General features: G+C 40.3%; 1 protein-coding gene across 2 annotated transcripts; it reads right to left on the bottom strand.

The window, feature by feature from the left end:
- Window positions 1-2333: 2333 nt before the first annotated feature.
- On the bottom strand, window positions 2334-14257 carry txndc5 (thioredoxin domain containing 5). 2 transcript variants are annotated; one of them, XM_071528376.1, is made up of 10 exons: window positions 14032-14257; window positions 11849-12001; window positions 10952-11057; window positions 10501-10597; window positions 9474-9589; window positions 7153-7239; window positions 6769-6915; window positions 5099-5181; window positions 4139-4268; window positions 2334-2474 (listed from the first exon to the last, which is right to left on the bottom strand). In XM_071528376.1, the coding sequence occupies exons 1-10, from the start codon at window positions 14214-14216 to the stop codon at window positions 2352-2354; spliced, it is 1227 nt and encodes a 408-aa protein (XP_071384477.1). In that variant the 5' UTR covers window positions 14217-14257; the 3' UTR covers window positions 2334-2351. The 2 variants fall into 2 exon arrangements, with proteins under 2 accessions (XP_071384477.1, XP_071384478.1); XM_071528377.1 differs by having other exon boundaries at window positions 6775-6915.
- Between the last annotated feature and the right edge of the window lie 484 nt (window positions 14258-14741).

Below are 14741 nucleotides of genomic sequence, written 5' to 3'. Positions count from 1 at the left end.
CGTTCATATAGCGCCAGTGATCAATCACAGAAAACCTGATTTTCAAATACTTTCCTGTTATTGTCAAAATTGCAAATACTATTAGACTAGTAGGTCTGTGGCAGATGACATGTTCTTTACCTCTGACTCTGTTCAATCACAAAACACCAATCAAACTTTTGTACATGTTGGATTTGTGGGTTGGCATTTATGATACAGCATACACTAGACAAAAAGAGAGATTTCAGTTTGGTCAAATATGATCAGATTCCTCAAATTCATCTGATGGACAAAGGTTACATACAGGGTGGGAAATTATCACCAGCCAAATGTTGGTCAATTTTGGTTGCAGTTGGTCTACCAGCAACTTCAGCAGGTAACTGACTGAATAATCTTGAATGTGTTTGTTCTTTTCCAAATCACTTCAGGTGGCACAGTGAAAGTGTTTGGTGAGATTTGGAAACCACCAGCTGGTGTACCTACTCTTATGACACATCATCAACCCACCCCACCATCCATGTAGCAGAGGTTAACTGACTGTTCTTGAATTCCAGGTACTTTACTGAGTGGAGTGTCAAAAGGGGAGGGGTTTCACATAAAGGGGGCATCAAAGTATTTGCATAGACATTGCCTATCTATGGATGCTTCTGTATTCTTACATGCGGAACATCTATATAGAAAACTTGGCTGACTGTTTACCCATCTATTCGATCCAGTGCATTAGGTGCCTAAAGATGGTGGTCTTGTGGTATGGTGTCACTGTCGCATGGTAGGACATCCAGAAATATTGGGTGGGACCAGGAGGACCAAATTATATCAGTCCAACAGGTCACCATTTTTACACATCTGGGTTCAGATCATAAAGGCAAGAGATGACCTGACAGTCACAATCATAGTCAGAGAGGTGATATGACAGCTAGCCCACCTGAGACCGAGCCAGAGCCAACTTTCATTTCAGGTCCAACTTTAGGTGAGTATTATTGCAAGGGTTAGGGTTAGGTAGGATGATCAGGAGGATGCAGCCATCACAAAGAGCTGTAAAGGAGGGTTCAGTAAGAAGAGTGCATTTTCACATGTGAGACATCTCAGTCTCGCACTGCGTGTTTTACCCTCAATACTGGCTCCCAGTGACCCAACTGTCATCTCCTGATCCTCCTATTGGTTCCCAACTCCCTTTGACTCGAGTCATTTGTGAGTTGAGGTCCGGCAGAAGTAATAGGGAAAGCAAAAATTACTTTACATTCACACTTTTTGTAATACCTTTGAGGATATCATGGGGGATCACATGCCAAGCGAAAGTGCAGTTTTGAGGAAAGCTTTCAAGGCTGCAGCTCATCCAGATGGGTAAAGCTGCATTTGGAGGGGATTTCAAAATTAAACAAAATAAAAATAAAGCAGTGGTAGCTCTAAATATGGTCAGTAACAGAGATATGGGGCAACATGGTGCAGGCCTGAGACTCCATATGCTAGAAGGAGTAGTGAAGGATGGTTCAATGACATCACAGGAGCCAGAAATGAGTGAGATTTTCACCAATTCTGAATCAGGGAAAAGCTCTCCATGAGAAATTAATCTGATTGTTGTCTACATAAAAAAAGCTAAAAATCCTGATCATTCAGAAAAAAAAAGTTCATATCTCTGCACCATGTCTGACTCCCATGGCAACAATGACTCCTCCCTCGCTACTCCTTCTAGTCTGCATGGCCGTTTCCCTGAGAGTTAAGTTAGTTAGGCCGTCACTGGCATGGATAAAAAGTACCTTCAACTTAACACTCGACTTCACGATGGGATGGCGCGGCAAATGCTTTCAACCTTTTGAGCGGCAGTACCGTTACATTAATGGCTTATGATTTAACAACAGATCCCAAGTATAAAATTTTCCATTTAAAAAGTTTTCAAATGGCTACAGAAATTCGGTCAGAGACAGCCAAGATTTGTTTTAAACTGTACAGGCAGAAACTTCAGTGCTACCCTTGTAATAATCACCAATGTATATTTCAATTTGCACCAGGAATTAGGGTTCTGACCGATTTAGTGGTGCGTGCAAAGTGGTTGTCAGACATATTCATTTGCAGAGCCAACCGATTATCCCATTCTCTATTGCAGAATAGTTGAGGTTGAGCAACAGCAATGAAATACATTCACATCCCAAACACACTACTGAATCATACTGTCCTTGCTCTCAAGACATGAACACTGGAGAAAGAACAGATTGGAGTAGTTGCCCATCAACTGACTCCTTTTCTGAAGAGAAACCAAGTGGAGAGAGAGAGAGAAGTGAGTCGGCCACTGCAGGAGAGAAAGGAGTCCTACTGGCCAGATATGCAGTGTGGGCGGGGCAGGGTGGTGGAAGGTGAGTGCTGATTGGACCGTCCTACAGCTCGTCTCTCGCCTGCTTCATCACGAAGGAGTGCAGGCTCTCCAGGTCCCGCCCTCCGTGGTGCTCGTCTCCCTGCTGGCCCGCCCTGAACATGATCAAGGTGGGATAACCTCGCACCTAAGGAAGGAGGGAAAACAACAGCAGGGTCTTATTCCATGTTTTTTTCTGTTTTAAAGCCATTTCATTCCAATCTAACATGCAAATGTAAAGAGTGCTGAACACTAAAACAACTGTAAATTTTATAATAGTTCATTATCACTCTATTCATAAGGATACTCCACTCCTAAGTGTGGATCTTGAACTCTGATGCAGCAATCTAGCAGCTTTACAGCTTCTACTGTAAACAGCTACTAACAAGTGGCTTAATGATTTACCATCAGACTTCAAAATAGCAGATGACATGAGATAGTAAGGGAAAATTCAAGAACTAACTCAGTGATAAAGACACAAACTTCAGAGTTTCTCATCACCTGACTATATGAGAGGATAGTGAAACTGAGTGCTTGGCTAAATTAAGTTGTAGACTACACTGCGTGCACAATCATTAGGCAAGTTGTATTCCTGAGGATTAATTTTATTTTTGAACAAATACAGTGTTCTCAGTCAATCCAAAATGTTAATAAACCTCAAACCTGAGTATTTAACAAAGGAAAAGTGAGTTTTGGCTTTCTCAGGAGAATATCTATGTGTGCACAATTATTAGGCAACTATTAGTGTGCAGAATTATTATGCAACTAAATGAAAAACTAAAAATTTCCCATCTCACTTGTTTATTTTCATTTATTATGGAAGGCTCATGACAGTTATTGAAAAGAAGGGTGGCTATATTGGTCACTGAATATTTGTTGAAATGTCAGAAGTGTTTATTTGTAAATTTCAAGTTGTTTATTTGTTATTCTTACTCTAATAAATGAAAATAAACACGTGAGATGGGAAATTTTTAGTTTTTCATTTAGTTGCATAATAATTCTGCACACTAATAGTTGCCTAATAATTGTGCACACATAGATATTCTCCTGAGAAAGCCAAAACTCACTTTTCCTTTGTTAAATACTCAGGTTTGAGGTTTATTAACATTTTGGATTGACAGAGCACTGTATTTGTTCAAAAATAAAATTAATCCTCAGGAATACAACTTGCCTAATAATTATGCACGCAGTGTAATTTAGCTCGTACGAGGCAGCCCAAGATCGTCAAGTCAAGACCAAGGCTGTGCATGAAATCCTTGTGACTTTCAATCATAAAACTAGTCATTAACTCACCAAACTAGGGAGGAGTGCAAGGTGGTGGAATCAGAAAAAAAACAGTTGATACCTGGAAGCAGGTCTGCTATAGTTTAAAACTTGAGGATAATCAAATGTGATTGAAGTGCGTCTTGCCAAAGACTAATTTGTAATGTGAACACTTTCCTTCCAATAACTGCAATTAAACTCCAAAAAATGTTTTAAAGCTTATGTTTAAAATCTTCTAGATAAAATCTGAATGGATGTGTGTGTGTGTGTGTGTGTGTGACATTCTTCTAGCCACAACAGTGCTAAAACATCTTTATAATTAGAGTTTGTAAAATCCAATTAAAGTATGAGGCAGTGGTATTGTTTTATTGCTATGTGATAAAACCACCATCTCAGTTTATTAATTACTGTACGACACACTTAATCTGGAGGAAATGGAGAAACTGACAGAAGGCTATGGGAGAGGGAGAGAGAGGGACAGAGAGTGCAGCATGGTCAGTTAAGATTGTTTGTCTTTGTGTTAGTGGTGGATCAAGTCCAGATACTTACAGAGAACCTGTTGCAGAGCGTGCGCTCCACAGTACAGTCCACTTTGGCTATCTTGACGTCAGTGAGGCCGGGAAACTCCTTCTTGGAAAGGTCCTCCCATGTTGGAGCAAGGTTCTTACAGTGACCGCACCTGGAAAGCAGGATGACACAGGGAATAAACGACTGTATTGTCTGACAAGTGGTTGGAAGGAATGAAATGTCAGGTTTTAACTAAAATAAATTTGTAATCTTGTTGCAACTCTTTCAGCCATAATGTTTTTTTTGGTAAGATCCTATCTCTATGTAGGTTGTTAAATCACAGGCTCTTCCAAAAACACAAACAATATAGGTATTACCAAATATTACTTATATTACCTCTTCAAGTGATGTAACTAATTTAGCTTCCTCAAATGGTATAACCAATTCATCAACAGTCTTAGATAAAGCCAGGTTACAGCACAGGTTATTTAATTTGCATGCATGTTTGATCTGACCTAGGAATTAATGTAAATAATCAAAATGTTTATTCAAGATAATGATACAAGAGACAAGGCTATACTGACTATCAAGATATCACTTAATGGTTTGATAAAGGCATTACTCAAATGTTTGCCTTGAGGTGACAAACTATGGCCCAAGATAAAAGCAGCCACATAGGTGCAGGCTGTCAAAATGCAACATTACACTGAGCACACACAGAATCCTAACACTGAATCTTTCCATGAAACAGACTAACCATGTGAAAGCTGTCAACCCTTATTGATTTCAGCTATTAAATCCACTATTAAATCCCACACTCATGGGAAGGCAGATGTAAATTGAGGGGAGGAGACAAGATAAAGGATTTTCAAGCCTTGAGATCACTGAGACATTGTGCAAAACATGTCTTTATTCCAAATACAGGCTACAAGCTATCGAATTAAATGTGTTTTTGCTTTCTTAAATTGCTGTAATGGGTTGAAAAAAAAATCATGATCTTACCATGGAGCGAAGAATTTGATAAAGGTCAGGCCCTTGGCTACCTTCTCGTCGAAGTTGCTCTCTGTCAGGACCAACACACTGGACTGCAGGGAGAAGAGGAATACAGAGTTTGATATCACACTGTGCAGAATTATGATGATCTTCAATATGCTGACCTGACTAAGAGCCCTTGGGCTTGAAATTTTTGGTCCCTTTAATGCCAACATCATTTCATTAAATAAAACATATTTGTTTTCTTGTATGTGCAAAAATGTGACACCACTAAAAAAGAACTTGGTCAAATATGATGTGCAGGGATATCATCAGGGAAACAAAGGCAGTAACCTGAAAAAAAAACAACTTCCCTGAAACTGCTATTGCCCTTAAATTATATCGTAAATGGGCTTTCTTCCCACTGCTACACCTCTTCTCTGTTGTATGGGGAGTTTTGATGATGTCATCGTCCACGCTGAACTGCCCATCTGAAATTCTGGCATCCAGCAGCAGGAAATAGCTTGCCTAACCATAATTGCTAGTTGAGTATTGCACAGTGGAGTGGGTGCTAAGCTCACAGATCCGTAACTACACCCAGGTAAAGATGGCTGCCACATGGTTATTTTGTGGAAACTGAATAAAAAAACAATGTGGAATGACATTTTGGCACCAACTTGGCAGATCAGATTCCTAGTTCATATACAAGTGTAGTAAATGAATACATTGATGTTCCTCTATTTTTAGAAACTGTGTGGTTGGGACAATCTGCTGTGTTGAGTTCAGTCTGATGGGCCTTCAGTGCTTGTTCAGTGATGTCTCCACTTTCAAAGCTGCTCATGTATAGCTCAGTGGGTACAGCGTGTCACAATACTGTCTGGGATAAGGATTTGATTCACACTGATTTGAGATGCTGATTTGATTCACATGCCACCCATAGTAAGAATGTATGTACTATAACGTTACTGTAATACAGTTGGATAACAGCATCTACCAAATGGCAAATGTTTAAATGTCTGGTGAGATCAGACCAAGGCAGACCTCTTCCATCAGACCTGCACAGAATAGTAGTTGAACACTGATAAATTACAAGAAGCACTTAATCTATTATATTTTACAAGTGTGATGTACATCTCAAGTCTGGCAAGAATTATATGAATCTATTTTCAAATATGTTTTGTCCATTTCTGACTGCACAAACATCTGCTCAACAGGCATTGTAGCTATCTGGAGATGTACGCTGTTAGCTTAAACATGCCATACAAATGCATACACACAGACACAAACACACACACACACACACACACACACACACACACACCTCTGCATTTGATCCCAAAGTTGACACTTAACCGCAAAAGAGCCTAACTGTCTTTCTTTTGTCTTCAAAACACTTCACTGAAAATTCCTTGAAAGGGGATGTATTTGCAGTATTTGGCATTGCATGCTTGAAATAAAGAAGATAAAGTCTCAATGAATGAAATGAATGAAAGAGCACACACACTGGCACTACGCAGAAAGACACAGATACATGCATCACAATTGTGATCAGGACAACACTAAAAAGCAGGAAATAAATGGAGGGAAAGCAAGAAAACAGGAATATGCTTTAGAAATGAATACGGGGTGTGTGATATTGTTCTCTCTTGCACAAACACACACACACACACACACACACACACACACACACACAAACCTACCTCTACCTCCTCTTTGGCTGGCTCATCAGTGGGGATCTCATTTGCTGCTGGATCCTCAGCTGCAGGCTCCTCAGCAGCAGCCTTCACCTGGTTGTCCACAAAGTCTTTGAATGAGTCCAGGTCTCTTTTCCCTCTGTACTGGTCTATCTGCATGAAAAGAAAAAACAAAAACAAAAACAAATAAACAAGATGCGAAAACAATAAACAAAATGTGATGATATGCCAGCATAATTTTTTTTAGTTTGGGCATCTCAGTATAGTGATGTTTTGGATGACTTTGTTTTGCAGCCAAGGAATAGCAGTTCTAGAGAGGGGAAGCAACATGGCCGCCATGGTAGCACCTGGCAGGACTGAGGTAGATTGTGGCGATTGTGTTTTCCATACCTTCTTTCCGTTGTAGAAGAAGAGCAGCGTGGGATATCCCCGCACAGCGTTCTCAGAACACACCTCATAGTGCTGGGTACAGTCCACCTAGCCAATCAGAAACAAGCACGTTAAAAGCAAGTTACTTCACAGCAAATCAGGCAAAACCTGTTGTCAGAGGATCATTAACTGAAACTGGTTTGTATCAAGTTCTGAGTTGCACTTCCTATTAAGTTACCGAAACAGAGAATAGAGAAGCTCCTTTGCATTGGCTTCATCATGCTGTACTGTTTGAGACCGAACATCAAGTTAGTGAGACTCACACTTGCTTTTCACAAAGTTTACAATTTCAAACCATTTCCCAAGTTCTTCAGGGCTAACTGTCCTTTCAAACAGTGTGTGTGATTAAACTACATTCAAACACTGATCATGCAAATTTGCTTAGCGAGGTGTTCCGTCTTTTATATAACCCAATATGCAAACAGGTATCTTGTCATATGATCAGTATCCTGTTCTGTCAGATAACAGGATGGCCAAGCAGGTTTTTTTTTTTTTTAACCACAGAGGAAGTTAAATTGAAATGAGAGCAGATGGAGCACAGCTTCAGCTCTGTAAGAATAATAAACTGTTTGGTATCAAAAGGATGCTTTCTGGAAATAGGATTCAGATTTTCTGAAAGCCAACACATATTGTGCATGGGTAAAGAAAAAAGGGAAAACCACAAAAAGCCATAGCAAAACTTAAAGAAAGCCATTATTGTGACAAAGACTTTTGCGGTTCTATTGATTTTACCCATGCCACAATATTTTACAATATATATTTGCAAATGAGAAGACCACACACAGAGTGAACCCTTTTACGCTTTTACCCTTTTTAAGTGTTTACATTTTAATATCAGATTTACTCGTGTAGCTGGAAAATTATCATGAATAATTTAAAAAAATACATGATTTGCGAATATAGTACAATCATGACATGGGTAGACATTTCTGAATCCCTTTTCTGCTGTGTACATCCTAAAGGACATTGCAGTTGACATGTCTGTTATTTGTTAGATTTAATGTCCTTGAGATCCTTTTCTCTGAAACAGCATGCACATCTTACTGAATTTGAAATTTCTTCTTATGACCTCTATTTTTTGCCATAGCGACAGCAACATGGCCATGAAGAGGCAAATTCAGGTGAGTCAGTACAACACTTGAGAAACTGATTTTCTACAGATCAGGGCCTCATTTCCCAAAAGCATCTTAAGGCTAAGACGATCGTAGTATCCACCTGAAGAGTTTAAAGTTTATTAGGCTGTTTTTACATTATTTACTGTTATCTAATTTATTTTAATCTTATATACTTTATGTCTTTATTAGGCCTATATTTTTCCCACTAATGATCTCTGTATAAAATGGATGGGTGTGGTGAAATAGAGTGATGTGCCCCAGGAGAGGGGAACACCGAGTTATGATATTAAAAAAAAAGTCTTCAGGTGCTGGCGTGAAAGAGGAGACAAAACAAAATGGGTGGTGTCGGCAATTGCTGCAACTAGAGTGGTGACCTTTTGGAGAGGGAGCAGGGAGTGGAAAAAATAAAAGAATGTTTAATAACTTTCTGACATGCAGTGAAACCCGTCATGTAAGCTACTGTGCATCTGTTGTGGTGTACAATGATTTGCACCTGAACAGTGTGTCATTAAATCTGACAGCTGTCTTGATCAGAGAACAAAAACTATGATAAGAATCATCACTCTTAAATCTGAGGTTGTTATTAGTTTTTGCTCCAGGGCAAGTAGGCCAGGACAAATGCATACATTAACATTAAACCCAAGAACATGCTGTACGCCTGTTGCATTAAATGCAGTAACAGTTGGCTGTAAGCTTTCTACAGATAATTTAAATAATGTCTCTGTGGCGATTCAAAGCATATCGTTTCTGTTGAGTATTTCATTTTTGTTTAATAGCCTCTTTGATGTATTTGTATAATATCACATAACTTAATTAATCTGTTATTAAAAACGGAAATTATGAAAAGCCAACAAGCACTTCAACACCTTTCATACTGACAGCGTCACAGAGGTTTTAAGATACACTTAACTATGTGAATTTTCAGACAACTCCCACAAACCTTTTCTCATATTCAGAAAGAACTACTCAGTCTACTCTACCTTCGACTTCTCATGTCAACATGTGAGGCAAAATCTTTGATGTGTACTATTGGAAATATAAAAATCTTTATCTACCAAAAGACAAGACTTTTTGGTCACAATTCACAACCCTCTCACATGGATTAGGGCTGATACTGCCGTTTTTACAATCTGTTTTGAGAGCGTTTTTAGCTAGCTAAAGACCCACCTTTCCTATCTTGACGTCATCAGAGTGCTCAAAGGTGGTGGCCAGCTGCTCCCAGGTCGGAGCCATGGCTTTGCAGTGGCCGCACCAAGGGGCAAAGAACTTGATGAAATGGGCACCTGAGGTAAGAGGAGGAAGAGGAGGACGTTAGAAAAAACGACAGCAGACACAGAAATAGCTAGCAAGAGACTTAAATACATATGGAGGCAAAAAAGAACACATAATTATACATAGATACAGTATGGAGAGACAGTTAAATGTACTGCAATGTATACCAATTATTACATAGATAGCATAATTACACACAAGTGCACAATGCTGCACTAAAGTGAGGCTGAAGAGGTTTATGGGTTCAGGTTTTTGATTTGATGGAGCAAAATAAAAAGTTGATTCCACTGCAAACACAACATAGCTTGAACGAAAATATACACCTCTTATACGGAGGTTATATGCAACCAATTATGCAACATTTATTGCAGCACTGTTGCCAGGGTTTGAAGGTGGGACCTATAAACACTGCTTTAAAAATGCCTATGTCATATCCTGCCTTTTTTCGTCTCCAAACAAGAAACCATTTATTTTTCCTCTAAACCAAAACATTCAACTTCAGCAGGGCTTAAGGGCCATAATTTCAACGAGACAATTATCGTGACCAACGTTTATTTTTGCAGTCGTCGTCTGAAAATCCAGAAACGTGAGGTGACAGGAGACAAATGTTATAGAGTGGGTTTGCGCTGACTGACGTTGTGTATTGTGGCTCAGGTACGAGCGTTGAAATGAAATGTTGTGTATGTCACTCATGTAAAACAAGGCAATGAGGTGTTTCCATTCTCTAACGAGGTATCCAGAACTCAGTATGGTTGAAAACAGAAAATTTAAAATGAAGACAAAATAGAAAAAAAATATGTGTCAAGGCAAGATGCACCTGCGCAAATACACAGCATGAGTTACCCATTTATCTGCCTAAGCTAGGAGGCTCAACAGCACTCTCTCAAAGCATTATAAGCAGTGTTTTCTACTATTTCTTTACCTTTGGCAATGTGTGTCTTAAAGTTGGGTGCGGTGAGCTCATACATGCCCTGTTTGGGCTCGGGGGCTTTGGGAGGCTCCAGCTCAGTCTCTGGTTCCTGGAGGACACACAACAACAACAATATAACGTCTGTCAACACCACCATACAAGAATAACACCAGTACATATCAGTCAACCAGTGTGTTGAGATAAGTGTGCACACTGGAGGACTGGTAGCTGTTTCTGGGCAGATGGACACACACACAAACACACGCACACCTATGAGTTGGGGGCTTTGGGTTGGATTGGTTTGGTTTGCAGGCTTGATAACTTACTCCTGGATATTCCTGGACACACACACATTTTTTTTGTTTATCATAGATTATTTATGTGGTCTATTACATAACTGGGGGTAGGAGTATTGAGTCAAAAAGTGCATTTTGATCAAACTTTTTGCATGCACAACACTTACCGAAGGCTCCTCCTGGAGCGTCTTGAGCATCCAGGTTTCCAGAGACTGCAGATCCCTGGGCCCCTGGTACTTCACTGCCTCCTGCTCTGGCTTGAACAGCTTCAGCCTACACACACACACACACACAGTATATTTGTGGAGAATTCTGGCACGGTAGAGTCAAGATTCAAGTCTAAACCCACGCATGAAAGTGTACTCAAAGTCAATGACCCATGCATGCGCACACAATCCTCTAAATTGACCCACTCAATTATATTACAATCATACTCAACAGAAACTAGTCCATTCAATCATCATTACAGACTCTGGGACTTGTTTAGTAATGTTTATAGCTGTAAAAATAGTATTTCACTCAAACATTATCCACTGACTGCTGATTCTGCAGGTATACAGTCAGTGGCAAAGGTTTACGAGGATGTAGTTAAGATACTGGTTGAAGATTCAACTAAATATATGTCACTTATCTGTCAATCAGTGACAAAGGAGACTGTCTGCTTCTATGGTGTATGAGTTCTGAGTCATTTTTAGCCTAAAAAGCTACTGCTATCTGAAAATCAATGATCAGTTAACAGGAAAAATGTGGTGCACTGCGTAGACCAGTTTCCATTAAGTGTTCTGTTCTGTTAGCTGACCTAAAAAATGAAAAAAGGTATGAATTCAACTCATGCGCGCCATTTTGCATCCACAACTGAATGAAACCAAACAGTTAATAGAATGGCTGCACTGGGGAATCCTGACATCAAGTGGATGCAAAGGATTGCTTTTGGCCTTGCAGCATAACAATGAGTGAGTGAGTGCTAGACTGAACAAGTGAGAGAATTAATAAATGAATGCTAGAGGGAAGAAAATTAACCGGGGTGAGCATTAGCCCTGCTGAGTATTGAAGTGTCTACTTACGTGGGGTAGCCCCTGACCCCGTGGACATTGGAGCAGAACTTGGTGTCCTGGACGCAGTCTACCTTCACCACATACACCGGGGGCTTGTCCATGCTGTTGTATTTGTCTGCCAGTTCATTCCATGCTGGCTGTAGCCTCTGGCAGTGGCCACACCTGGAGACAACAACAGTACAAACATCGTCAGTGTGCTACAGAAAAAGTTTACCTCTAAAACGTCAAATTTCCATAAATTGAGGAAACCACTGTACACATTGTCACCCTATTTTTGACACTTGTCAATGTTTTATCAGTGATCTGTAGTGTCCCCGGATCATGAAATATTTTCTACATGTGTGAGACAATCCCAAATGTCAATTATGCTAACAAAGCACAATGGCAAAAATTTGAGGTTTGTAGTTCTTCATGTGGAAGCAGTAAAACACCACGTCCTATACTCACGCTGTTAAATCACTGATGAATTTGTGCTTTTAAGTTCCTCATTTTCACTGATATTCATCACATTTGAGCCTGAGTGACTGTTTGCTTGCAACAGTATGTTAACAATGACATATTTAGCAACCCTCCTGACACCTTTGATTTTACCAACTGGCCTCGCTTTCCAGTCTGACGGAGAATCCTGAGAGGAGACGGTGTACAGTGGTAACCACTGGAGGATTTCCCCTCACCCTACATCTATCCTGCATTTAGTAACATGAGAGTTTCAAAATAATTCCTCTTGGGGTTGGAGCAACAGTACAGACATACTCCAACAAACATGAGAAAAAGAAACACTTCTACAAACTTTATATCAGGAGGCCTGAATACATCTTTTACCCAAATAGACTTAGACATTAACACTGATCTTGGTTGTGGGGCTGTCATTTGATTGCAAACTCCTTCCAATTGACCACAAACATCTGTTGTTCACTTATCCCTAGAGATCAATCCATTAAGATGATACAGGGGTTGAAGCTTTGCATGCAATGGGGCCCAGGGGAAAGAGATGGGACATATGAACATTGCTGAGGCAATATTCCCTTCTTCAGAAAACCATGATGCGGACGATGGTCTAGTGCTGAAATGTTTGCCTAATCTTCTTCTAAAAAAAGGACCATGCAACCTACTTATATCAATATCATCCCTGTAGTTATTATTGGCGCTCAAAGCCACATGAGTTTTAATTCTATGTAAAATATTGGATCTAATATTTAATCTGATTATAGCTAGCCATAGTGTTATGGCATAGTAAAGACACAATGGGGAAGATGATTCCATGTTAAGGAAAGACAGTGTCACTGACAAATGCAAAATGCAGGAATTTGAGCTGAAACCTGGTGGTGGTAAGTGCTTAGTTGCTGTAATGGGATATGCTGGGCAAGTGTAGAGAAGGCAGACAGTGCATGCATCTCTACAGTTACATAGTCCAGGGGTTCTCAAACTTTCCCATGTCAAGGACACCACAGACCTCTCTTTTGTAAAGGTTTTGTCCCAGGGACACCCCCGAGATATGTTTTTTCTGTCTCTACTGTAAGTAAGGAGATAACAGGGGGAGGAGTTAAGCCTCTGATCAGAATAATCTTTCATATACATTCTCTCACCGTCTAATTTCTTGTGAATTAATGGTGAAACTGAACTAATCCCAATTTTGTTGGGGAATTCCTGGAACCCCCTCAAGGACCTCTGGGGGTCCCTGGACCCCAGTTTGGGAACCACTGACATAGTCAATCAGTGCTTGCCACGTAAGCGGGCACAGGCACAGGTCTGCAAACTGTGCAACAGTGGTGGATCCTCTCTGCACTTTAAATAAGCACGAGTTCTCAAAATGAATGTTAAGCAATTTAAACAGTTCATCCTTCAAAGTTCATAAACATTTAACATTCGCTAAAAAAGTTTTCCCCTAAAGTAAGCTTGCTCCCCGAGGCCTTGTGGATATTTTCAGTGTTTCAAACCATTATACAACTGGCTAACTAGTTAGCAAGCTAGCTAGCAGGCTAAGCTAACCGCACCGGCTGACCAAAGGAAAGGGGCTAGCTAGCTAACTAGCTTGCTTGCTAACTAGCCGGTCAGCTCATATCCCACTTAAAAAAAACAGTGTCTACCATTTTCAGTGCATAAGAGGGCTGTTAAAGAAAGGCAGCAGTTATTGGCAATCAATTAATTCAATGTCGTCTACAAAAACTTGAAAATTGTTCACTTAACGTTACCATGGAGCGAAGAACATGACAAAGTGGGGTGCGGTGGGCACAGCATCGTTGAACATCTCCACCGTGTACGTATGTTTAGCATGCTCATCCTCTTCTGCATTGTCGTCGCAATATACACAACTGATAAGTAACGAACAATAAATAAAACACAACATAAAAGGTGTGCAATTCAGTGCTGAGGCCATGGTGAATCCCTCCTGGTGTGTGAACAGTTACCGGCTGGTGTGTGAAGACCGACTCGCAGCTTGCACGCCCCTCCAGCAGGGCTGCGTTCAAAGGAATGTGGGCTCCGGATGGGACGCATGTAAATGCAGATTACAGGTGGAGATACAATCCGGATGATGTCGAGATCTGTGGCAGCCGGCAAGCGCTTCGCTGCTACACATCCAAACAGCACCGGACAGGCTTAAACAAGCGTCACTCTTTAAAGAAGTATGGGAGCCTGTTTGGTTAGATGTCTGAAATAATGACTTGGCTGACAACAATACATCCAAATAATGGGAGATACATAATTATCTAGTATTACCTATGCGTTGCTAAACATCATCGTCAGCCCAGTCATTACTTAAACCTGTTTGGTTAGATGTCTGAAGTAATAACTGGCCTGATGACAATGCAAGCAAATAATAGGAGGCTCAGAAATTCAATGTGCATATTAATTAAGCTGATAAGTTATGACATTTCCCATTTTGTGCAGGTAGGCTACTATG

This window comes from Centroberyx affinis, unplaced genomic scaffold (genome assembly GCF_046629955.1).
Source record: "Centroberyx affinis isolate AG114_WGS23_722 - 3 ecotype Tasmania unplaced genomic scaffold, CSIRO-AGI_Caff_v1 ptg001667l_1, whole genome shotgun sequence".
Lineage (NCBI taxonomy): Eukaryota > Metazoa > Chordata > Actinopteri > Beryciformes > Berycidae > Centroberyx > Centroberyx affinis.
Note: the sequence above shows the minus strand (reverse complement) of the source record. Positions and strands in the feature narration are given on the sequence as shown.

What these genes read in the sequence shown, in the direction of transcription:
- txndc5 (XM_071528376.1), bottom strand. Translation starts at nt 14,216, where the DNA reads ATGGCCTCAGCACTGAATTGCACACCTTTTATGTTGTGTTTTATTTAT. An exon ending in ATGACGTCAAGATAGGAAAG is followed by an intron (nt 7,240 to 9,473) that starts GTGGGTCTTTAG and finishes CTGATTGGCTAG; the next exon opens with GTGGACTGTACCCAGCACTA. An exon ending in TCTTCTACAACGGAAAGAAG is followed by an intron (nt 6,916 to 7,152) that starts GTATGGAAAACA and finishes CTTTTCATGCAG; the next exon opens with ATAGACCAGTACAGAGGGAA.